Raw genomic sequence first — 23,781 nt, 5'->3', positions numbered from 1 at the left:
TCTTATCTTCATTCTTCCCTCTATATTTGTTTGGTAATGACTTGGTTATCTGCAGATCGAGACGTGAGAGGAAATCCTTCTAGCGGCTTACGTTTGGAACAGAAATCTACACCCTTAACACATCTTACGCCTGTCTTTTCTTTGTTCTTTTGCCGTTTTATATTGAACCTGCATCCTCCCACCCGCTATGTGTTGCTCTCATCCTTTCTCTCTTGGGAGTGAGGAGGTTTGTGTGTGTGTGTGTGTGTGTGTGTGTGTGTGTGTGTGTGTGTGTGTGTGTGAGAGAATTCCATCCTTCTGCCCTCCTTTTAGTCAACGTTCATGTAAAACACCATCACTCTTGACAGTCACAGGATAATGTAACCTAAGGGCCCTGCAGAACATCACAACACCTGCACCATGACACTGCCTGCTTCCTTTTCCTCAGGAGAGAGCGTGACATGTCGTCTTGCCTCAGGTCACGTTTAAATGCACACACGCAGTTAAATGTTCTCCTCTCTCGGCTATGGCTGCATGGATTGTGTGTAAATCCCACACCTTGCTACAAACATACTGTTTACACACTGCATCACATCCACCTCCAGGGGAATAATTATTCTTGCACGGCCCTGTATTATTAATTCATGTCCAGCAGGAGTTTGTCTGCTCCTTATGCAGTTTGTTGGGCCCCAGTGGGCAACCTTTTAGCTTGTCTCACCCCATCTCCCCCAGCCTCACTGTCCAGGTCCCTTCTCCCATTATGAGGCATAATGATGCTGAATTATTCACTGATGTTTGAATAATTCAAGGTGAAGTGACTGAGGGAGAAATTGTGCCAATCTGCTGTCTTGAGCATCAGTCTGGACCTTCCTAATGAGGAAGAGAACTGAAGTGTGTGTGTGTGTGTGTGTGTGTGTGTGTGTGTGTGTGTGTGTGTGTGTGTGTGTGTGTGTGTGTGTGTGTGTGTGTGTGTGTGTGTGTGTGTGTGTGTGTTCTAAAAACAGCAGAGGTGGTTCACATTAAAAGACGTGCACATCGTTGGCGTGTACTTTTATTTACCCTCAATTAATCACAAGAAAACAATCCAAGCACTATTAAACTTAGAACATCAAAAACATGTCATTTATTTTCTTATATATATATACATACACACACACACACACACACACACACACACACACACACAATTCCTCCCAACTATCTAATCATTTATGTCAAGCTTAAAGCTGTTGTAATCAATACTTTCAATACATGTGTAATATATGTGATAGATGTCTCTCATAGTGACACTCACAAATAATTATCATCTGACTCTGTAGTTCCTGGTCATTGTTTTGGTTTCTTGGTCCGCATCGTTACAGTTCTGCGTAAAGCTCTGAAAACCCACCGTGGGCTACCTGACCAGCACCAAACCGCAGTCAGGCAACGCTAGCTGATAGCTGGTGAACATAGTGGAGCATTTAGAAACTAAAGAGACAGATATTTTACTCACTAGTTGGCAGAGACCAAAACGAAGCTAACAGGAGAGTGAATATTGGACTAACGTATCATTTGACTCCACGTGAATGTTAATGGTGCTCCATGTCAGCTGGATGTTTAAATAGGAACTTTGGAAGCTATAGCAACTTAAAGGCTGATTAAATGTCAGTGTTTAAAGTTTGATGCGCTGCCCTCAAAATGGCCAAAATCTAAAAATTGAGCTTTAACTTACATGTGTACAGTATGCGACACAGAAGCTTCAGTATGCTGATATCTTGATCCTTGGTGAGTACAGGAGAATTACCGCTTCAGGCACTGTGCTAACTTATTATAATCTGGGCCACAAATTTCCCATAATGACCTTTAATCTGTTCTGTTTTATCTGCTTAACTATTTAAACCAAAATCTACATCTCTTTTTGCAACACCATACGTTTCCTTTAAATGTTACTTTGTTTAAATGATTTGGAAAAAAAGAGTGAGAATGTATCAGTAATGTGGCTCTAATGTGCCAAGCGAGTTCAGTATTTTGACCCAGGTGTGAACTGCCAGGACACCAACCCTTGACATTCTGGTTAGTCATCATTATCATCTTCCTCATCTGGGTCGTGACTTTCGTAGCTGTCCGCTGGAACGTAGCCGTCAGGGTTTTCCATGTCATCGGCAGACTCGTCATCATCCTCCGTGTTCACCCTCCCAGACAGGACGTCCTCTATCCAGTCCTCCAGCTCCTCAGGGGTGGGCAGGTCTTCATCGTTGGACATGTCCAGCCACACGCTGTCTGCCTGGACCACAGAGCACCAAGAATGATAAGGTTATAGGGTTCATTAACTTTCCTACAGTCTAAGATTCTAACCATTACTTACATCTGTGACATTGACCACACCAATCTGAGGTCTAAACAGGTCCAACTTGAAAGTTTTTTCCCAGTAAGTGGTCAGCTGGAGGGGCGAGACAAACCCAAGTTAACTTAGACTATCAGTGACAAATGTGATACTCTTTGTTAGAAATACTAAGCTAAGGATGAGGCAGAACCAGAGGGAAGTCATCGGGGTCGATCCAGACGATGCTGAGCTCTGGGTTGTTGGTGTTGTCTCTGGCCACATCTTTCAGGATCTCCAGGAACTCATAGCCATCTGGGGACGGCAGAACAGGGCAGCATGAGCTCACATAAGAAAATACAAAGGTATACAACTGCAAAATGAAAAGAGAAAAGGCTCAGACCTGGATCTTCCTCTTCGGCAAACGCAACAATATGAATTCCATCCATGTCGTCCTCCTAGGAATTGAAAAAAAGTTAAGTACTACCTCAAACTTGCTTAAGACAAATCTATGAAAATGTATGAAAAATGGTTTGGGGAGCCAACTCGGTCTACTTTGGAAAGACCGACCTCCTACTCACCCATGTTTCAAACATATTCTCTGCCCGGAGCTTCCTCAAAGTAGCCCTGTAAAGAGCATATTATTGTAAAATATTTAACCAGGTTTTAAAAGCGTTAAGATAACCCTTAAACAATATAAATCAAATAGACCTTCTATGTTGGTTGACAAATTCGACAATATCCATCTCAGACAGAGGTCTGCCAGGCAGGATGGCCGGCTCCTCCATGAAGGGCTCATAAAAATTCACTTCATTCATCTTGAGGGAGAGGTGTTTGGCTACCTAAAACATACAACATGCCAGGATGACATTATGATAAACGTGTGAAGGATATAATTATGTGCTTTTGTTGAATGAGTGGATGAAGCTTATTAGACAAACAAAAAATTATTCAAAAATATTCATTTGCTAATAAATGCATTTTACACTAAAAACTAGAAAACAACAGGGTTTCAACCAAAAGAGCGATTACCTATCATTTCACAGTGTTAATATTCATTAAAAAAACTAGAATAGACTTATGCGCTTTCTTCTTCAAGTCCTTGTGCTAAGCTATGCTAACCAGCTGCTGGCTGTAGCTTCATATTTAGCATACTGACATTATGATGCTCTCATCTTATTCTCGGCAAGAAAGCGAATAAGCGTATTTCCAAAATGGTCGAACTATTACTCCATTAAATAGTGCATTAACAAGCAATGTGTATGTGAGAGTAATCAGTAGTGGATTGATAGCGATCCTTAGATTTAGCAACTATAAATACAGATTAGGATTTTAGTTTGTACAGCAAGACTTACAGATTTATCAAATGTAGCAAAGAACTTGATGTAAGGTTGAAAACGCTCTGAGGCCTCCTGGAAAGCTTTGTAGTCTGATTTAAGAAAAAGGACAGAGAAATTGATGAGGAACTCAAGAGAGAATGGCAGAAACCAAAATTGAGAAAGTAAAACTTTGTAATTGTGGAACTTCATCGTTCACATTCTGCTCACATCCCTAGCCCAAATCTAAAGTATGTGATCAGGAAGACAAGCAGTGAAACACATTTGCGTCATTCTATTTCCCATCATGATTCCACTGTCTCCACCCAAGTAACAAAGTCTCCCTTGATACAGTTTTATACGCTTGCAACGTGCTCCTGGCTCTGCTCCCAACAAGGGCACAACCAAGGAGCAACCTATCTCTGGACAGAAATAGGCTCCATAATGAAACTGTCAACTGTCATATCGGACCAGATAGCATCTTCCCTGTCTCACTTTTTCTCCCCTTTTTTTTGAGAGGAACTATAATTGCAGTTTGACCTAATATACAGAGAACTAGAAGCTATTTAAAGTCTCTCGTGGGACTGAGTGAGAGTGCCACAGTCTGGAATCAGGTTTCCCTCCCGCATGGTGATGTAGCTCCATTAGCCTCTAGATCCCATTAGCGTCTTGGGAACAACTCGGTGAGGCAACTTTTTAGGGGACAGAGAAACAGTGTTGGTGACCCAATCACAAACTCCTTATGCTTTTGTGTTTGCATTAACACACACTTCACTTGCTAAAATAGACGCTAGCATGAGCAGTGGTGGAAGAAGTATTCAGATCCTTTACTTAAGTGAAAGTACTAACACCACACAAGTAAAAGCCCTGCATTGTGAAAATGTTACTTAAGTAAAAGTATGTAAATATCCTCAAGGAAATGTACTTAAAGTATTAAAAGTAAAAGTAAAAATCCTCACATTTTAGAAACCGGAAACGATCTGTCAATCAGCTTAGTGTTTAATGGTCTAATCATTTCAGTTGTGCTTATAGGTCGGTATATTGTTTGGTAGTTTAATTTATGATAAAACATTGTATTTCATAAACTACATGTGTTTTGTGTGCAAAAATCTTAACTCGTAAAGTAACTAGTACCTAAAGCTGTCAGATGAATGGAGTAGAAGTAGAAAGTGGCATGAAAAAAAAATACTCAAGTAAAGTACAAGTCCCTCAAATTTGTACTTAAGTACAGTACTTGAGTACATGTAGTTAGTTACATTCCACCACTGAGTATGAGTTTGGTGGTAAACTAACATGAATCTTCTCCCTTGAAGTAGCCAATGAGGCGGATGTCTTCCTCCATCCTCTCAAAGGCTCGCAGCTCCATGGCGTTGTTGAGCATTTCCACTGGGTCCTCCAGCACCTATGGGGCGGTATAATACAGTTAAGGTATTTTACTGCCAAGAAATGGTCAATGTTTAACACGTTCCCACCACTGAATGCAAATACGAACAGTGTATGGTTCACACTTTCTTGCCGAGAGTTGTCTAGGCTCCCTCCCAGAAAGAAAGTGAATAAGCATATACAGTTGTGAATTGGGAATGGCTGGTTCTGGAAGTGAAAGTCCCATTAATGTTTGCTCTGCATTAACTCTCCCAGTTAAATCATCAGAACAAAAGATTAACAACTGCATTCAAAAATATTAGGTTCTTTGATACAAAGAAAGGTACGAGTCTGTGTAGGCATTCGTAAAAACTTTAAAGGTTTTACTACGACTCCCAAGATTCATTTTGTCGGAAACATTCAATCCCAGAGCTAACGATTGCGTTTGCTTAAGAAACACGAAATCACAATCTGCAGTTTAAATCAATTAACTTTCAAATTCTGGGTCGATTTTTGATGAATTCAGCAATTATGGTGCTATGTTTTGTTTACAAATGCAACAACAACGCGTTTTCCATACAGCTCTGATTCATGCCTCTGACTGGCCTCTTCTCCATAGCAACTGTGGCTGAGGCTCATGGGTATTGTAGTATTTGTTAGCTGTCTGCCAAAATGACAGATTTGATTTGAAATATTTGATTGATTTAAATATTTTAAACTGGTGGCCATAACACAAACTTATAGAATCGTTAAATTATCCTGTAGAGTCCTGTGATTCTTTTAAAATGGAAATGGGGGAAAAACACTTCAAGAACCAGCGTCTCTTTCCACTTTGCAAATCAATTTCCCAAAATGTCAAACTATTACTTTAAATGTATTCATTTGCACATGATTGACACGGATTATCACTTATAATAAGAAATACCTTCAGGGGAAAAGTGAAATACGTAGCTATTAATTGCTTGAGGATTTCTTCTCTCAATGGCCGCCAAGGTTACACATCTAAAAAATCAGCAGAATCTGATTTTCTACTTACATCCAACAGAAACTCCACCAGTGTGTCTGCTGAAAGCTCCCCATCGAACTCAATGACACGGTCGTCCTTAAAGACATACAAGCTGCCCACCTCCTCCAGACCTAAGTGAACAGCAGGAATCTAGTATATGACTTTGATAAAGCTAAATTCAGGGCTTCACATTTAGAGAAAAGTAGCAAAGAAACCATTTCCATAACAGTACATTATTGGCAAGGTGTGTATGAGCAAAGTCACACAAAGAAAGCATGAGAGGGGATTAGAAAATACTGATCTAGTATAAAAGCAAAATCTGAATTTAGACATTCACAGCAATGCAACTGATACTGTGGTAGGCATCTGTGGAATGATGAAGACACATGAGTCATACCCAGTTTTTTGGCTACTTTGGCATCCTTCTGGGAGTCCACCATCCCAAAACCGATGTCTTTGTTCTCCAGGACCTGAGCTGTGAGCTGGGTGTTCACACAGACAAATGTCAGTCAGCTTAAAGCTCTTCTTTTTTTTACGTAGGCTACGTTGAACACATTATTGACTGGATGTGCAAAATATTATCTTGTTAGCAAATAAAGACAGAAAATCATTGCCCACTTAAGTCAGAGTCAGGCCAGATATGTAGGCGTTGTTTTGGAGTCAGATCAAAAATTTAGCAGCAATATTAAATCAGTTTATAATCTAAAACTATTGCTAGCATAAGATGACTCAAGTTGAAACAGGATGTCAACATTTCTGACATGCTTTCTCCATATAAACCTTATGGAAGTCTTGTAAGGTTTTTTGACTTGGACTTGCTAACTCCTTCGCACTATGCTACACATACTTGGAACAACCTTCCTAAGGATCTTTGGCACTGTCCATGATGATACCATGATGATACCATATATAAATCTTTACTGTGTTTAGCAAATATTAGCATGCTAACACATTAAAATAACATGGTAAACTTTATATTAGCATGTTAGCAGCTCAAACCACCACTGTGCATGCACACAGCTACACCCTCCCTAGTGTGACAGTAGACTCTTATTTTTATTATATGCCATTTGAAAAGCACTTTGAACCACTACTGTGTATTGAATCTGCTATATAAAGAAGTTGCCTTCCTTCTCACAGTGATTCATGATTGTGTCATGAGTGTGGCTCTAGAGTCCATCACAAGGCAGCGGTTCCCAACCTGGGGGGGTAGCAAGCCTACCCCACGAAGGGGTCGCAAGATAAACCTTTGGGGTCGCAAGATGATTAACAGGATAGGAAAGATGAGTAAAGTTTTCTGACTTTTCTTTACTTTTTGCTTTTTCATGTGAAATGCTGCAAAGATTTACTTTGTCTGGTCAATACAAATTATTAACTCAACAACATATGAAATGAGTGACAAGGGGTACCAAGTAGACAGTGCAATTTTGTCAAAATGCTAAATGTTTGGGAACCGCTGATGTAGGAAGATAACATTTCCAGGAAATTAAGACTTCAGTATTTCTAAAATCTATACCACGGAGAATGCGTTGGACCGTCTTATCCTTTAAAGATATACTAACTGAAATCACCTTAACTGTTAAATATACTCCACGGATCAGCCTGGGATTAAACACCTTCTACTCTGCACTCTGTATTTAGCTTGGCACTTTCTACACTGTATTCAAGCTGGCATCCACAGCTGCTGCTGTCTTCGTTAATACATCTTTTCATTACAGAGATGTGTGTGTGTGTGTGTGTGTGTGTGTGTGTGTGTGTGTGTGTGTGTGTGTGTGTGTGTGTGTGTGTGTGTGTGTGTGTGTGTGTGTGTGTGTGTGTGCGCGTGCACGTGTGTGCTGAGAGACGCCTGCGGAGTTTTCTTGTTAGAGGGAAGCTGTGAGTCAGGACTGCTTGCTTTTCAGCTCACAGTTCTGGAGGAAGGAAAACAGATTTTGATATATTGGAGAGAACCAAAGTCTGGTTCTGTTTAACTGAACGGGTTTCTGCTTTCAGTGCATGAAACAAGACAGGAATGGAAAAGTGATAACTGAAAATGTGAAAATATGGGTCCCCTTTTTGTCATACTTTACAGCTCATAAATAAGGGAAGGGATGCAAAAATACATCTTACTTCTAGTCCACAGCCAGATAGTAAAGAGTTTTTGGAACAATCTATAATTAACAGAATGACCTAGAAACAATCCCTGGATACATGTGAACCGCAGAGGAGGGCACATAATGGGATTGAAAATCACTGCTTGCCAGTTAAGAGAGTGTGCATGGTAAAACGTTTGACAACTGTGAATCCTTCTTCACTGTATGGTTGAGAAGACACGTCAAGCAGACAGAGGAAGAATGAGACATTCAGTGTCTGTGAAGGGATCACTGACTATACAGTGACTTGTTATGACAGGTTAGTAGCAAATGAGCCCAGCATTGAGGCTGCAAGTCTAACTTACGGGGATTTGAGCTCCAGCTTCCTGAGACATTTTTATGTTACCAGTGGCATCAGATAGTTCAGGGCAACGTATGACACAACCCATACATGTTTGATCAGTAATGACGTCTTCTTGACGGGATTCAGGTGCATATCTGAAGAAGTCAGTGGCAGTGTCACTGGAAAATGAAGAATTTGTAGGGAAGTAGACTGTTGTAAGAATTAGTTGATTAGAACTGTAATTTATGAGCTAACAATTGATTAGTTGTTTATGCCATTTATCAAGGAACAAAGACTAAATTCTAACATCAGCATGCTGATAAGCTCACAATGACAATGGTGATGCAGCCAGGTATTTCATTAATCAAAGTAAACCTGAATTATTTAATTAATTGATTAGTCCATCTATGGAAAATGAATCAGAAAGGTTGGTCATCGATTAATGTTTTGTCAGGTAAAAATGTTTAATATCATTTTAAAATGATATCCTTGTAAACATGTAAACTGTTGCTTTTCTTGATTATATATTATGTTACTAAATTGAAAATCTACTGGCGGTGCTACATGCAAACTCACCAAAATCCAAAATGTCATGACAGCCCATCAATTATCAATCAATCCAATCTGGACCAAAGTGGTCAACCGACTGACCCACCAACACGTTCAAAGGTTCTAAAGTTGTAACCAATGGATTTGTTAACGGTTAATGAAGAAAAGAAAGTGGTATCTCCGAAATGTAGAAAGATGCCCAGTTTTTAGGCAGCATTAAAGGGCATTACACTTTTTTCAGATTGGAATTAATTCAAATTCCTTAATAAAGAAACAAAACTTTATTCTTAATTTGTCACATACACACAGTATGAAGTTAACTTTAATTAGTGCATTTAACCAAGCATTAGGAGCAGTGGACAGCTATACATACAGCATCAGGGGAGCAACTTGGGGATCAGTGTCTTGCTCAGGGACACTTTGACAGAATATCAGTACTAATCTCCATGTCCTCTACTTTAACTCTACATTTGATTTTCTTTCTATTCCTAACTCCTCCAGCTCCCTGCTTCCCACCCCTGTAAAACCTCTTTCTCACCTCCAGCACCAGCTCTGTCATCTGGAACCGCTTCTGCAGGCCCTTGTTGGCAGGCAGTGGTTCATGGTAGAACAGGCACAGCAGGTCGTATCTTTTCAAAGCCTTCTTGTAGTTGCGCTCGCTGATGTCCAGCACCCTGTCCTTCCCGTCAAAATTAGGGAATTCAAGACCTTCCTCGGCCATGCAAAAGATAACCAGGCGAAGGCAAAAGCCACACAATAGAGAAAGCCAGATTTGCTGCATTGTTGCTCAGTTGTGGAGGTGTTTGTAAGCCAGATGAAGTTTGCAGAGAAATCAAAGAACCTTTCAAGGCCTAACTTGAAGAGTACAGTATATACCATACAAAGGAGATTTGCTCAAATCCATCTACCGATTTGATCTCTATTACCTCTCTAGCAAATATGAAATATTCTCACAAATATTTAATCTGTCTCTCTGCTTCTCTCTATAGCTCTCCCTCTCCACCTGTCCTCTGTCTCCTCCTCTTTTCGTCACAGTCTTACTGCCCCAAATCTCCCAAGAGGGTCTCTTTGTTTCCTCCTTTTATCTCACTGATGGAGAAACTTACCTCAACAATCCATGGACAATTATCCATGTTATAGTCATCCCTGTCCTTGACATAAATTCTGAAATTAGAACAGAGAAAGTGTGGGGATTTCATCAGTCCTTTAATCAGCAATGATTATATAATATGCATTGGAAAATGAAATGTCATGCTAGGAAATAAATGAATAATTTATTTGTTTATTTAGACAGGCAGAATGTGCATGTAAATATAAAAAGACAGAATCCTTTAGGCTAGTCTTCCAAATGTTACGGTAATGTAACCTGTAAATTAATTTTGTTGTGCGCATTACCGTAATGACTCTGTTCAGCCCGAAATAACAGATCACAGATCACAGCTTTGTTTCTCCTCTTCAGACAGAGCTGGAGGATAGAGAGAAAAATGGAGCGCTTTTGGCTCTGGATGTGTTTTACACTGTTGCAAGTTTGTGTTTTGTGTTTGGTTCCCGCGTCAGGTAATACATATTTAAACAGGTACGACTCATGAAACCATATTTAGAAATGGTAGGAAGACTTTGCTGCATTTTGTTTCGTTGTACATATTTGGGGGAACTTTTGATGTTGGAGTCATTCATCACTTCACGAGCTAACATAAGCTAACTAGCCTACGAGCTAACTCAACTAAGCTTACTGTGCTAACGTTAAGGTTTGCATGAATTGTGTGAAGTTTCACTTACAGTAACATTGTAACAAATGTGAAAAATATGTCAAATTTAATTTATATTAAGTTATATTCATTGAGGCTGGGTGTAGTTTTAGTAGTAGTAGTCTCAGTTCAGGGTAGTTGGCACTAACAAATGCTCTGGCTGGTTGCCATGATAGTATTTACTCAGATAAAGTCACAAAGTATATTTTATGCTGCAATTGTAACTTAAAGTTATGATACTATACAGTGAATAAAAGCAATGAAAAATACAGGATATTTGAGGTCCTTTTTAGGACAATTGAGCTGCTTGCTGAGCCATTAGCCTTGTGTGCGGATAGTGACCCAATAAAAAAAAAAAATTTCTGATCCGATTTGCATTTATTTTTAGGTCAACAGTGGAAGAAAATTAGAGACAAGATTTCTGATGTTGCTAAAGGACACACTCCATGCAACCCTGTCAACTGTAGCTGCCATCTAAGGTGCGTGTAATGCCAACATACCTTTGCTTTTCCTCATATATTGTAACTCTGCTTTCTCTTAACTAACAGGAATTACAAGACATGATTAGATTAGTGAAGCTGACCATGCTGCAATAAACCTTTTGAGGCCTGTTTTAGGCTTGTGCAGATTTCAAGATAAATAACTAAGATAAAAAAAGACTGACACATATTTGCTGCATTACCACTGTGCAGGTTTACATTTTAAAGAGTTAATTATATAATGTGTATGTGCCAGTGTCCTACAAGATGACTTGCGGCCCTTTAAAGGGAGAATCTCCAAGGATCTCATGGCTGCGACGGTTCAGAGAGGGGTGGGCACCCACTACCAGATCATCGGACACAAGTTGTACAGGGAACACAGTTGTATGTTTCCTGCCAGGTGAGGAGAAAAAGCACCTGATGTGATTGTTCTTAATGTTTGATCACTTCAGATTAAGGTTTACATTGTTACTTATTTACTCCCAATCAGTCAAAACAGACTGAAAGAGAATATATACAGTATGTATGTATACAGCTGTTTGTTTGTCCTGCCTAAGTCTGTCTTCCGGTTTCAGATGCAGTGGGGTGGAGCATTTCATCCTGGATGTGATTGACAGGTTACCTGACTTGGAGATGGTGGTAAATGTCAGGGATTACCCTCAAGTCCCCAACTGGGTGCAGCCAACCCTGCCTGTCTTCTCTTTCAGTAAGGTCAGACTCTACGCATTAGTTTTATGCACAGCTAAAATCACACACAAATGTTGATTAAATGCAATAACTGGTTTTGGATATGTGTATGTTTGATTTAAGTAGACAGCAGACTACCAGGACATCATGTACCCTGCATGGACGTTTTGGGAGGGAGGGCCTGCTGTGTGGCCCATATACCCCACTGGACTGGGAAGATGGGATCTGATGAGGGATGATCTTAAAAAGTAAGGTGTAGCACCTTTTTTGCTATTTAGTGGAATAAATCATTAAATGCATTAATGCAGCACTTAAATAATAGCCATAGCCTAGGAAGTATATTATTTCAGTGTGCCATTTTCATATGATGTGATGTGTTGTGGTAGGTCTGCAGCACAGTGGCCATGGAAGAAGAAGGAGTCCAAAGGATTCTTCAGAGGCTCCAGGTCAGTCTCGTCACTCCTGTGACTTTATTCCTTTGTGTAATAACGTGAAATTACACAACAATCCAAATGTTTTCACGTTACTCTTTACTCAACTATATTCTTGCCACAGTTGACTGCACAGTTCAGACATATTAAAAAGTGACTCTCTTCTTGTTTTGTTTTTTGAAAGAACCAGTCCAGAGCGCGACCCTTTGATTCTTCTGTCCAGAGAAGCTCCAGAGCTGGTGGATGCAGAGTACACAAAAAACCAGGCCTGGAGGTCTGAGAAGGTCAGTCATACTGAAACCACGCCAGGGTCAAATACCCTGTCTGACCCTGTCTTGTCTAATGATTGGTTGAGATTTAATGCATCCGGACAGTTTGACAGAGAAACACACCACATTACACCCTTGTGACTTTACTTTTATATTGATTAAAAAAGGGAAATCTGAAAGTCAATCTGTGTTAATTATCTACCAACCTGTGTTTTTCTGTCTGTTTTAGGACACACTAGGGAGACCCCCGGCCAAAGAAATCCCACTGGTCGATCACTGCAAATACAAGTAGGCTCAATTTTGCATCAAGGACAAAATGTAGCTTTTAGGATGACACCATGTTAAACCGCAACAGCTTTACTGAACGTCCATAAAATGATGCATACATCATGTGTGACTAGTTTTAACAGTCCCTCCCTGCCCTTGTTATATCCTTGCAGATATTTATTCAACTTCCGAGGTGTGGCAGCCAGCTTCCGCTTCAAACATCTCTTCCTCTGTGGTTCCCTGGTGTTTCATGTGGGAGATGATTGGCAGGAGTTTTTCTACCCTCAGCTCAAGCCCTGGGTCCACTACATCCCAGTCAAGCAGGATCTCTCTGATGTCAGGTACCACAACTAGTGTCAGACTTAGTTATGATGATTGTTTGCAGTCCTGGTCTAAATGTTGTTTAGTCTACACTTTGATGTCACAGATTTCACATGTTTTTCACAGTCTTAGATCGCTCTAAATGAGATTAGATTACCTCTAAATGAAGATTGCTAATGGAATCATATTCAATGTTAATTGAGTTTAAATAGTTTTTCCATTCCTTCCTTCCATATTTTGCATCTCTAAATAGGAACGCCTTAAAATAAATCTTAACATAAGACCAAACATGCAGTTTTGAGTGCAGCCAGTTTAGGGCCTAAAAAAGGGTCACAAATCCTTAGTAAATATGGCCCTTACTGTTTGAGACCTCAAATGTTCCTGCAGATTATGAGTGTTAAATGCATAGTCAATGAATAACTCACTGACTCTTACCAAATACAACCAAAGAAGTTTAAATGTGTCCTCTCACACATTATAAAATCTAATTTCCTTCTGTTCTATTTAATATTTACAACAAACATACTTTTGTAGTCTTATGAATGTCAGCATCATACAAATACACATGTAAAGGTGTTATAGTAGTAGAAACTTGAGAAGTTTCATGTTCAAATTCACACGTGTGTCCTTGATTGAAACTCATGGTGAAGTTTACAAATGGGCAGGTCAGTACTTGAATGAATAGAGTCTCGGTATAAATCTCCCTTGTACAGTATGTATGCTAAACATTGATATGCCGTTACATGTTCTCTCTCCTCAGGGAACTACTACAGTTTGTCAAAGAGAATGATGCCATTGCAGAGGAGATTGCAACGAGGTAACAGGTCATGTTTTATGATTGTATTTTAATGGGAATTAAATGTAGCACCTATGTATTTGAAAAGGTGAGTGTTGACGTTACACACTGTTTATTTCTGTTTCCGATCACATTTGTTTTGTGCTTCGAATCCTATCCTATCGTAGACTGGCTTGACCTCTGTCAGTTGATTCTGAAAGCAGTGGTGAGATCTTGGAGAACAAAGCGACACAAAGCAGGGTTCAATTCACAATGTTCTAAAGGGTTAATGAGACACACAAGTATATACGTATTTTCTAACAATCGCTACATTCATTTAGATGACGTGTAGTAAGATACGAAAGAGAGTCCGCATGGACAGAAGGATTGTCTCAAGGTTGGTTCACACAGATAGGAAAACTGTTGCAATTTAGGTTACAAAATAAAACCGATGAGAGATGATTTCTTCAGAGTTGCCACAGAATGGAATGTGGAATGTAACAGTGTTAAAGTTACACACTGTTTATTTCTTGTCCCAAAAGCACACTGACTTTCTGTTTCGTTTCCTTCCCACAGGGGTAAGGAATTCATCCTTGACCACCTGCGGATGCAAGATGTTTCCTGCTACTGGGAGAGACTCCTCTCTGAGTTTAGCCATCTTCTCACCTACAAACCCAAAAGAAAGAACAACTTGAACCAGATTGTCCCCAGACCCAGCAAGACGGAGCTATAAGAGCGAGACTCTGCAGGACCAGGGCAGCTGAAGTAAAACTCTAGATAATGAATGTAATCACTGCACCACAACAAATGATTTCCTCACAAGCAACGCCACATGTTGATGTTGGCGTTCCATATTTTTGTCAAAATCACACCTAAATTAGCCAATCTAAAACTGTGCCCAGATACTTTTCACATTTATTTCTATTGAGTCCAGGGTTTTAGTCTAATGTGGAGCACGGTTGGACCATGTGTCCTGACACAGGACACATAGCTTAGTATTACAGCCATAGGTTTAGTTTAGTATGTTGACTGTGGATGCTGCCATAACTTCAAGTGCCACAAGGGAGCTTATATGCCAATTCTGAGTCATTGATCACTTAAAAGATTATGGCATTGAGCGTCTAATGAAACATCATCTGTCTATCAAACTGTATTAAAGGAAGTGTAGGATCCAGTCATTTTTGGAGCTTGACCCATACTATCGACTAAAAGTCAGGCCTCCGCTGCTTCGATTTTGACCATTCATCATCAGTCTTACGAGTACCTCAACTATATGGAAGTGACATACAGTTTGCATTGTTTTGTAAAATGAATCATCTGGACTGGGCTTCAGACAGCTTTTCATGAAAATCAGACCACTTGCAGAAAACTGAGGAAGAATGTAAAATTTTCGAAATTGTAATTAAGTGTTAACTTGGTTATCCTTAGTGACCTGCAAAGACTGAGTGGAAGAAGAAGTTCAGTTCCTTGCACAAGATATATCTAAATTGAACCCTTGACCATCTGACCTTTTCCTGCAGACCACCCACCAAAATCTAATGAAAATATTGCACATTCAACTGTGGAGCACCTAAAACTTTAATTTAAAAAATAGTATGATGTTGACTTTCATCCGCTGCTCAAATATCCACAAAGGATGTACCAATAATAATACTTGTTACAGATGCTATGCTGTTACATATTTAATGCGGTTAACTGGGGAAATATGGGAAATATTCTACTCAGAAACCATGATCTATAAGTCCATCTAACCAAGTCCTATTACTTTAATTAAGTGTAATGGCCAAAAGTAATACTGACTTAGATTATATGTTAAGTACATGGAATCTGTTGTTGAGGGGCAGCTTACACATGAGCTTTGCTACACTCCCCTCTACTGGACCAACGAGGAAACTAGCAGTTCTTTACCAAGCATCATTACAGCAACATATCCATGTGTCGTTTGATTTACTTGTTTATTGCAACAATGATGCCAATGTCTGCATTTGCATGGGTCTGCCATACATTTGTAACTTAAAGAAAGCACAAAATACATATTCACAGTCCACATTTCATTCCACACTAAGTGCCAACAGTGTCAATAATGACATTTGAGGAAGTAATTATATTTTGAAGCGTGGAGTTTCCAAGATACACTCATATTGTTTTTACCTTTTTAAAAGAATTGGTCTTGGTGTTAAGAGATGATAGTTTATACAGATAATGTTGAATATGTTGTAGTATTCACATTGTACGGTAAACAAGCAGATTCTAATCAACGTGAGGTTATTTTTTACACTATTGTTAAACACTGAGGTAAAGATGGTCCATTAATATGTTGATTTGACCAAAAAACTGTGACGGGGGGGCTGGTCAAAGTGTGACAGGCAGGTTGTTATAGCATTGGGCAGCATTTTTGTTTTTTTGTGCCAATAAACAATTTGGTTTCTAAAGTAGTGCACATGCAACACAGTGTTCAGTCCTCCACTGAAGGGGGCGCTGTTTCCCCATTTGGTTTGTGACGCTGTATACTCTGGCGGAGGTCAAAGGTCGGAACAACACCGGCAGCTTGTGTGAAGTCACCGTTCAGAAACAAACAGCAGAAGGACAATTATGAAAAAAAAGCAATGTCGACAATATTTAGAATGAATGTGCATTAACCAGGGTTGTGTTACTGTATAAAACAAACAGTAAATTGTTGAGAAATTCTGCGCTTTTGCAGGTAAGATGCTTCCAACGACAGAAACTTATAGCATGCTAAGTTTGATGCTAACGCATAGACTGTATAATATACAGTATGTGCTAACGTTAAGTGTTAAAGGCTCCTACTATCGGACATGAATGATATGATTTACGTTTCTCTTGTAGCTTTTATCGACCAAGGCATGTTAACAGACGACGGAAATTAAAACCTTAATGTTGCATTTCATGAGCCATTCTAATGTTAGGTAGTTAGCTAAAGTTGTGAGATTTTAGCCTAGCTAACAGCATTGGAAAGTCAGATCTGACCTGACACAGCTGTACGATATCAAGCTAATTGAAGGTCAGTTGAAGTCACATTATGTGAACACGCTGTACAAGACACCTTCCAACACATTAGCCGGGCTGCATGTGACTTTATTTTCGTAAGTTGTTTATCTTTCAAATATTTTCAATTAGAAATATATTTTATTAGGTGACACGGGTATTGACAAATGTCCATTTCAAGTTAACAGCCCAACGATGTCAGCTAGTTACTTTATTGACCATTCAATGTATTGCATTTTAAAATGATATAAAACAAAAGCAAACAATTGTTCACATTTGTTAAGCTGCAAACAGCAATGTTGGTGTTCATTACATTCAGGGATCCTTACATTGACACAACTAATAAGGACATAAAGCAGGATATGTTCAAATAAAAATAGATATGAAACAAAGTGTGGACTAAAATCTTTCTTTTTATTAATTTTTCACAGGCTTGGTACATGGCACATTTTTTTTTGTTTTAGGATACACGTCATGGAAGCAGACTTCAGCCTTTTTAGTCCAATGAACATAAACGGAGAGATAAACGTATTGCAGAAGTATTATAGGTTCCCACTGAAGACAGAAAAAAAAAAAAATTATATATATATATATATATATATATATATATATATATATATATATATATATATATGCTACACACACTATAGTCATTTATCATCACCTTTATTTATTTTTAAGATTATTTAGTGGGGCTTTTCCCTTTTATTATAGTGACAGTGGATAGACATGAAAGGGGGAGAGAGATGGGGGATGACACGCAGCAAAAGGCCGCAGGTTGGATTTGAACCCGTGCTGCTGCAGGTCTCAGCCAACATGGGGCGAAGGTGTAATTCCATATACAATCATTTTCATTATACATTCATTTGCATAAGCAAATTTCCTAAAAAATATTTCTCTTTAGCAATTTCTTAAAACAGAGGGCAAAGAACATCATATATATATTTTATATACATATATTTTTTTTTTTTTTTGAGTCTTAGAGACAACTTTGTAAAACTACTGTGACCTTTTGTACTTATCTTTGACCCTTGACCAGGCAGCCAACAGACCCTGCTCCGAGGACCTGAGGGTCCCAGCAGTTCATTGAAACATCAATGACGCATTTTGAAGTCAAAGAATTTTTTTTTTCTCAGAAAGTCTGCTTGTGTGCCCAGTGTGTTTTGATAGGACTGCACCATTTAACATCTGCTGAGTTTGACAGCCTGTTTAGTCTTGCCAGGATTTCATTTGCCTTAAGGCTGTTTATTTTGAGGATGAAGCTTAAGTTGAGGCAGAGGGTGCAACATCCCAACCCATGGCCATGTGTTTCTGCCTCTGCTGCAGCCGAATGCCAGCTGAAGCGTGATGAATCCAGAGCAGCCCAGAACTGGCTTCGCCCTGCAGAGACGACAGGCAGATTTAGCCCCTCGGGGCAAACTGAGCACCGGCCTACTGCAGGGCCTCATCCAGAGTGCCAGGCCTCCTTCCTTCTGCTTCCTGCTCCCCAGGGTCCATGCAGCTGATGTGGCTGCTGCCCAGCCTGCACAGATGCCCTCTTCTTCCTCCTCCACCACCAGTCCTGCTTCTGCACCCATCCCCTCTCCCAGCAAAATGCCAAGCAACATAGGCAAGCCAGAATTCCCAGACACAGGATGGGACCGTATCAAGGATCTCTTTGACAAAGAGTTCGTATTTTTGTTTCTTTTTGATTTCTTCTTCTTTTTCCCCTCTTTATTTCCTTGCTCTCTTTAAAAACTTTTATTATACATCTTTTTAATACTGTTAAAAGACAATAGTTTGCCCTCCTTTCTGCATCCATTTTGTTGTTTGTGTTGCTGTTTGGGTGAGAGAAAGGGTATAATTACAAGACCATAGACTTGAATGCGTTGGACATGACAGTTTCATTAAGTAAAAATATGTTAATGGTATTTCTTCCAAAAACAACCACTCATGTACCTTAATACACAAACTTTAAAACTTTGCATATACTCAAATATAGTATTGAACTAACACATCTGCTCTTTAGTCCCCCCACAATTTCTCTTAGGTGATTTAGGCAGTTACCGTAGTTGACAGTGCAGTTTTACTGTATCTAAAGATGAGGAATAAGTGGCACAGAGTTGGTTATCAAAAGATGTATGGCTTTTGTCTCCCTGTAGTGTGAAACAGAGGTACCCAGAGGAGCTGACCAATGTGATAAAGAGCGGTGTAGTTGCAGCGCTAGCAGGCTTGCTCTACGGAGGCCTGCCAGCTGCTCGCCATGCCAGGCAGAGGTATATCCAAGTCAGCCAGGCGGAAGTCTATACTAGCCGAGTGGAAGCAGTGGTAAGTGGGTGAGTGGAAAGGGAAAGTATATGGCTGTGCATGTGCCATTAATCCTGTCGTTGAATAACCGTATTGGCAGAGGATTTAGGGAAAATCTGTGACAAAGGTGTAATCACTCAAGATCACAATATAAGAGTAAAGTTAGAGTAACATTCTCTCAAAAACATTTGATTGGACACTGATCAGTTAGTATTGATGTGTTGAAAATGATAATACCAAGTGCTGGAAATTGTGACACCTAATACTTGATTAAGTTTCAGTAGAAAATTACTGCACTACTGGGAAAACTTTAATAGATAATGTTACACTCTAATGTTATAGCATGGTAATAACACAGCAGCAACCTTATGATTGTGTGTCCTTTCTGTCTAAATCAGCGCTCAGCTCATAATGCAGCAATCAGGGGTTTCGTGAGATATGGATGGAGATGGAGCTGGAGAGTGGCTGCTTTTGTCACCTTGTTCAAGTAAGCAAACAAATTGATTATTCCAGACCATATGTTAGGTTTAGAGTTATATTTGAGACAATAAACATGAGGACATTTTAAGGAAAATGTTTACAAAGGAGGAATATAACAAATAAGCTGCATTAGCTTCAGCAACTTTCCTCTAAGTCAAGCACAACTGAAGTCAACCCAATGTTTATTTGTGTAGCACCTTTCAACAACAATACAATTCAAAGTGCAAAAGACAGAAAGGCATTAGGAGAACATATAAAGGAAATGCAAGGCAATATAAAAAGATGCATACATGGTATTTTTTAAAATAGAATATATAAATAAGTCAAAATAGAATAAGACAAACCAAATGGTATACTAAAAATGGCAGTGCAAGATATAAATATAAAGTCCCAAGTTTAAATTTATAAAAGTGGCAACAGGTTTTAAGCCCTGATTTGAGAGAAGAGTGAGACGCTTTGTGGTAACAACTTTTTGCTAAGTGTGATTTTAGTGTTTTAGTTTTTAGCTCTAATGGTAATTTATCTGCAGTGATACAGATTAGCAGAATAGTATTTATATTAGAGAATGTATTAATTATATTATTTTTATTTCCAGTGATCATCCCTCTTAAATCTTTTGGTTTCAGTCTAACTGTCTTTCCCTCATCTGTCTGTCTGTTCGCTTCCTTCTCTAGTACTGTCAGCACAGGGCTGTCTGTGTACCGAGACAAGTATTCCCTCAGCCATTATGCTGCAGCTGGAGGTAAGTCACATGGGCTTCAACGGGGCCTGATCACACCTATTTCTTTTCTTTTTTTTTTATCTTTGATTTATCCTGGGATAGCGAACTGAGCGCACTTGCTGTATCACAACATGGCTGCTCCACATTCGCACATCTCAACACATCTCCATCTGGGGGTTGTTCTGTACAAATTCATATGTTTTTACTGAGGATCTCCATTGTTGCATGTCGCTCCCCGATTCTCTCCAACCTCATTACTATACTATATTATAAAAATTCACTGTCCAGAAATGTAATTTTATATTGTGCAGATATTGTGTTTGTTTGTCAAATTTCACACACGCATTGAGTTATGCAAGATGATAATGTAAAAAGTGTGTGTGTGTGTGTGTGTGTGTGTGTGTGTGTGTGTGTGTGTGTGTGTGTGTGTGTGTGTGTGTGTAGCGGTGACTGGAGGCCTTTTCAGACTAAACCTGGGCCTGGTAGGGCTGGTGGCAGGGACAATCATTGGAGCAGTGTTGGGGTAAGGTTGGCTTCTGCTTCCACAATTATCCTTTCATATTTATTGATTACCCCAACTGTCCCAACACATCAACTTGTTACAGTAACTAGTTTTACCCTGAAGCATTTCAATCCTCAGAATTGATTTTCATATTTGTATATACGTTCATGCCTGTGTGCTTGAGAGCAGTGAGCACTCTGGCAGCCAGCTGCGCCCCTCCCAGCAACCCTCTGTTGCCCAGCTGAACCCCCACCCCACCCCCAACTCTGTTCATGGTGCCAGAGGGACTCATGTGCACTGCAGAGGGCCATGTTTTGCGTACTAAAGCAAGGAAGCAGGCCAAGGCAGCAGCTGCCCCTCTCCATTTATACCATCTCTGTTATTCCAGCCTCTCATCTCCATCTACCATGGTCTGATCTGGACTTATGCTTCACTCCATCTCCTTTCTCAGCCCTCTCTCCCCTCTCTGTCCCACTATTCACTTTGTCCTCTGGCCGCTTTCAGCTGAGTGCACAGAGCCAAGAGCAGATTTGAATTTTATTGTGTAATGGAGATTGAGGGTCAGGTGTTTGATGGTGTAACAGACTGAGGGGGCTGGTTTGGATTGTCTCTGTGATCGTCAGCTTTGTGTTGGCTCAGCCCTAGTCTGTTCTCCTGTTTGCTCCATACTCGTATTTCCTCCTCCTCATCTCACTATCTGCTTGAGTGACCAGCCACCTGGAGCATTACATGTGTGCAAACAGCCTCGGCCCTGGCTATGCCAGGTGCAGTCGGGGCAAAAGGGGACAAAATGAAAGCAGGCAGCTAATCGGAAAAGCACATCACGCTCCAGATCTCACCCAAGAATCCTCCTCTTGTCCGGGCACATGGCAGAGGTGTGACAGGAAGGTTTGAGTGGGGTGGGGAGTGTGGGGCGACATCTTGGAAAGGTTATGCAATTAAAGCTTTGACAAACTTACACGTGACAGCTAGATTTGTTACAAAACAGATGATACAATAGCAGGAGGGTTTTAGGAATCTACCAAGTTTCCCCAGTGTTGTGTCCAGTAAAGTGTCAATAGAATAGTTGCAAACATTACAGTAGCTGATGCATCTGTTGTGCAGGTACTAGTCTGGCTCAACAGATACAGTACATTGCTGGGATAAAGCCTGACATCCAAACACCGGATGACCCTCCCCTCTCGTTATCTCTATCAGGCTGCCCAGAATGGTTATGATAGATTTAAAGAAGTACAAACAAGCCAGAGCATTTTTTCCCCTATACCAGAATAGATAGGGGGTGCAGCCAGACTATAACCCAGCGCCGACACAGCGCTGTGGAGATAAGTCTGGCAGTGCGAGACTATGCAGGTAGTAACAACTGTGCTGTGACAATGGATTTTCTATTTTATGTTCTAATGCAAAAATACTCTATAAAGCAATTAAACATGTTCTAAATATGTTTATGATATTTACAATAACATAAGGGAACTTCTGCTCAGGATTCCCACTGGTGCTTTGATCATTAGCATGCAGTCGATATCAGGAGAAACTGCCAGAGAGAGGAGGCGGCGAGAGCGCAGAGAACTTTACGAGCTCAGACTCTCAGAATGGTGAGATATATTACAAGATTTTAATAATTAACGCAAACCCAAATTTACATTCACGATGGTTGTTATCCTGATGTCTTGTTGCTCACCAGTCACTCTCTCTTTTTTTTTTTTTTTATCCTAAGGATGGCCCGTCTGCAGTTGACAGATGATTTGATTGGAGAGCTGAATGTCAGCTCTCAAGCAGAGGAAACCAATAAGGACATGCAAAGGATCCAGGAACTGCTTAGTTTACCACAGAATGAGGATTTGACTCAGGACTCACACAGCCAATGATCTGTTGGACATTGAAGGTGGGACTTGACACAACTGGGAGGATAAATGGGTCACTTCTTTGCCTGGACTCCACACATCTTCTTTCTAACTGAATGAAAACTGCTTTACATCAGAATTAAAAGAAACTGTTGTACCTGTCAATAATAGATGTACAATCTATAAAAAGGGATATGACCTGATTAAAAAATCGTTAACCTCAAAGAAACACACTGTCTCCTATATTTAAGTAACGTTTCCGTAACTTTCAAAATCACCTCAGCTCGTGTTTTTAGTGTCATTGTGTCCTTCAGTATTGCCTCCTTAAGAATAAACAATAAAAATGGAACAAAATGCCCCTTTCATTAAACCCAAACATTTTCCCAAAACCGCCAAAGTATAGTAGTTTACCACTTACGCTGGCCTGCCAAGACCTGACCTTTCTTCTCATAGTAAGTTATTGTAGTAGTTACTGATGTTTGCTCATTATGTTTAGCACACCCAACTTTTTTGACACCGAACAACAAACTGTAATTCATGTCTATTACAAAATGGCTTGTTTCTTTTCCCCATGTCTGTGTTGTGTGTAGTGTGCTTTGCCTCTTGGGCTTTTTAGCAACTAGGTCAAACATAGCCTTGGTCCCTGGTGTAAACAAGATGTGACACAGCAACAGCTGGGGCCCAGGATGCTGCGGTCACTGCTGACATGCAGATGGACAGCCAGTAGAAATGATGAAGCTATGAAGCTTTGAACTATTGCAGGTAGACACTGGCGGTAAGGTTTAGAATAATTTAATTGTCTGTTAGCTGTGTCCCAGCATCGTTGAGTTACAAAAATATTTTTTGTCCGAGTATAACACCTGTAAAAATGTCTGTCTGTTGAATAGCAGTGTTAACCCGTTGCTGATGCTTTAAAACGGGTTTGCTTAAATGGACACTAGTCCCATCCCATCATTACCAAGTTGCAGCACTTCCACATTCTCACTGTAGAGTTTTAGGACATGTAACTGTAATGGGAAAAATTACATTTAAGCATAATTCC

The 23,781-nt window shown here is 39.9% G+C and overlaps 3 protein-coding genes across 5 annotated transcripts; 2 read left to right on the top strand and 1 right to left on the bottom strand.

The window, feature by feature from the left end:
• Positions 1-1,245: 1,245 nt before the first annotated feature.
• Positions 1,246-9,862, bottom strand: LOC114550791 (calsequestrin-2). Its single transcript, XM_028571662.1, has 11 exons — positions 9,465-9,862; positions 6,360-6,444; positions 5,993-6,093; positions 4,888-4,996; positions 3,634-3,707; positions 2,990-3,120; positions 2,860-2,905; positions 2,682-2,736; positions 2,493-2,593; positions 2,324-2,398; positions 1,246-2,242 (listed from the first exon to the last, which is right to left on the bottom strand). The coding sequence occupies exons 1-11, from the start codon at positions 9,705-9,707 to the stop codon at positions 2,033-2,035; spliced, it is 1,230 nt and encodes a 409-aa protein (XP_028427463.1). The 5' UTR covers positions 9,708-9,862; the 3' UTR covers positions 1,246-2,032.
• Positions 9,863-10,385: 523 nt separating this feature from the next.
• poglut1 (protein O-glucosyltransferase 1) lies at positions 10,386-16,157 on the top strand. Of its 2 annotated transcripts, none has more exons than XM_028571663.1 (11): positions 10,386-10,483; positions 11,063-11,153; positions 11,410-11,553; positions 11,729-11,864; positions 11,967-12,088; positions 12,227-12,286; positions 12,456-12,555; positions 12,770-12,828; positions 12,981-13,148; positions 13,889-13,945; positions 14,480-16,157. In XM_028571663.1, the coding sequence occupies exons 1-11, from the start codon at positions 10,411-10,413 to the stop codon at positions 14,634-14,636; spliced, it is 1,167 nt and encodes a 388-aa protein (XP_028427464.1). In that variant the 5' UTR covers positions 10,386-10,410; the 3' UTR covers positions 14,637-16,157. The 2 variants fall into 2 exon arrangements, with proteins under 2 accessions (XP_028427464.1, XP_028427465.1); XM_028571664.1 differs by having other exon boundaries at positions 10,391-10,502.
• On the top strand, positions 14,657-23,781 carry timmdc1 (translocase of inner mitochondrial membrane domain containing 1). 2 transcript variants are annotated; one of them, XM_028571669.1, is made up of 8 exons: positions 14,657-16,604; positions 18,236-18,576; positions 19,051-19,216; positions 19,594-19,682; positions 20,350-20,417; positions 20,841-20,919; positions 22,380-22,490; positions 22,613-23,781. In XM_028571669.1, exons 2-8 carry the CDS (start codon positions 18,257-18,259, stop codon positions 22,761-22,763), a joined length of 984 nt encoding a protein of 327 aa, XP_028427470.1. In that variant the 5' UTR covers positions 14,657-16,604; positions 18,236-18,256; the 3' UTR covers positions 22,764-23,781. The 2 variants fall into 2 exon arrangements, with proteins under 2 accessions (XP_028427470.1, XP_028427469.1); XM_028571668.1 differs by having other exon boundaries at positions 14,657-17,007.

Source organism: Perca flavescens, chromosome 24 (assembly GCF_004354835.1).
Source record: "Perca flavescens isolate YP-PL-M2 chromosome 24, PFLA_1.0, whole genome shotgun sequence".
Classification (NCBI taxonomy): Eukaryota; Metazoa; Chordata; class Actinopteri; order Perciformes; family Percidae; genus Perca; species Perca flavescens.
This window is presented reverse-complemented; position numbering and strand designations above follow the sequence as displayed.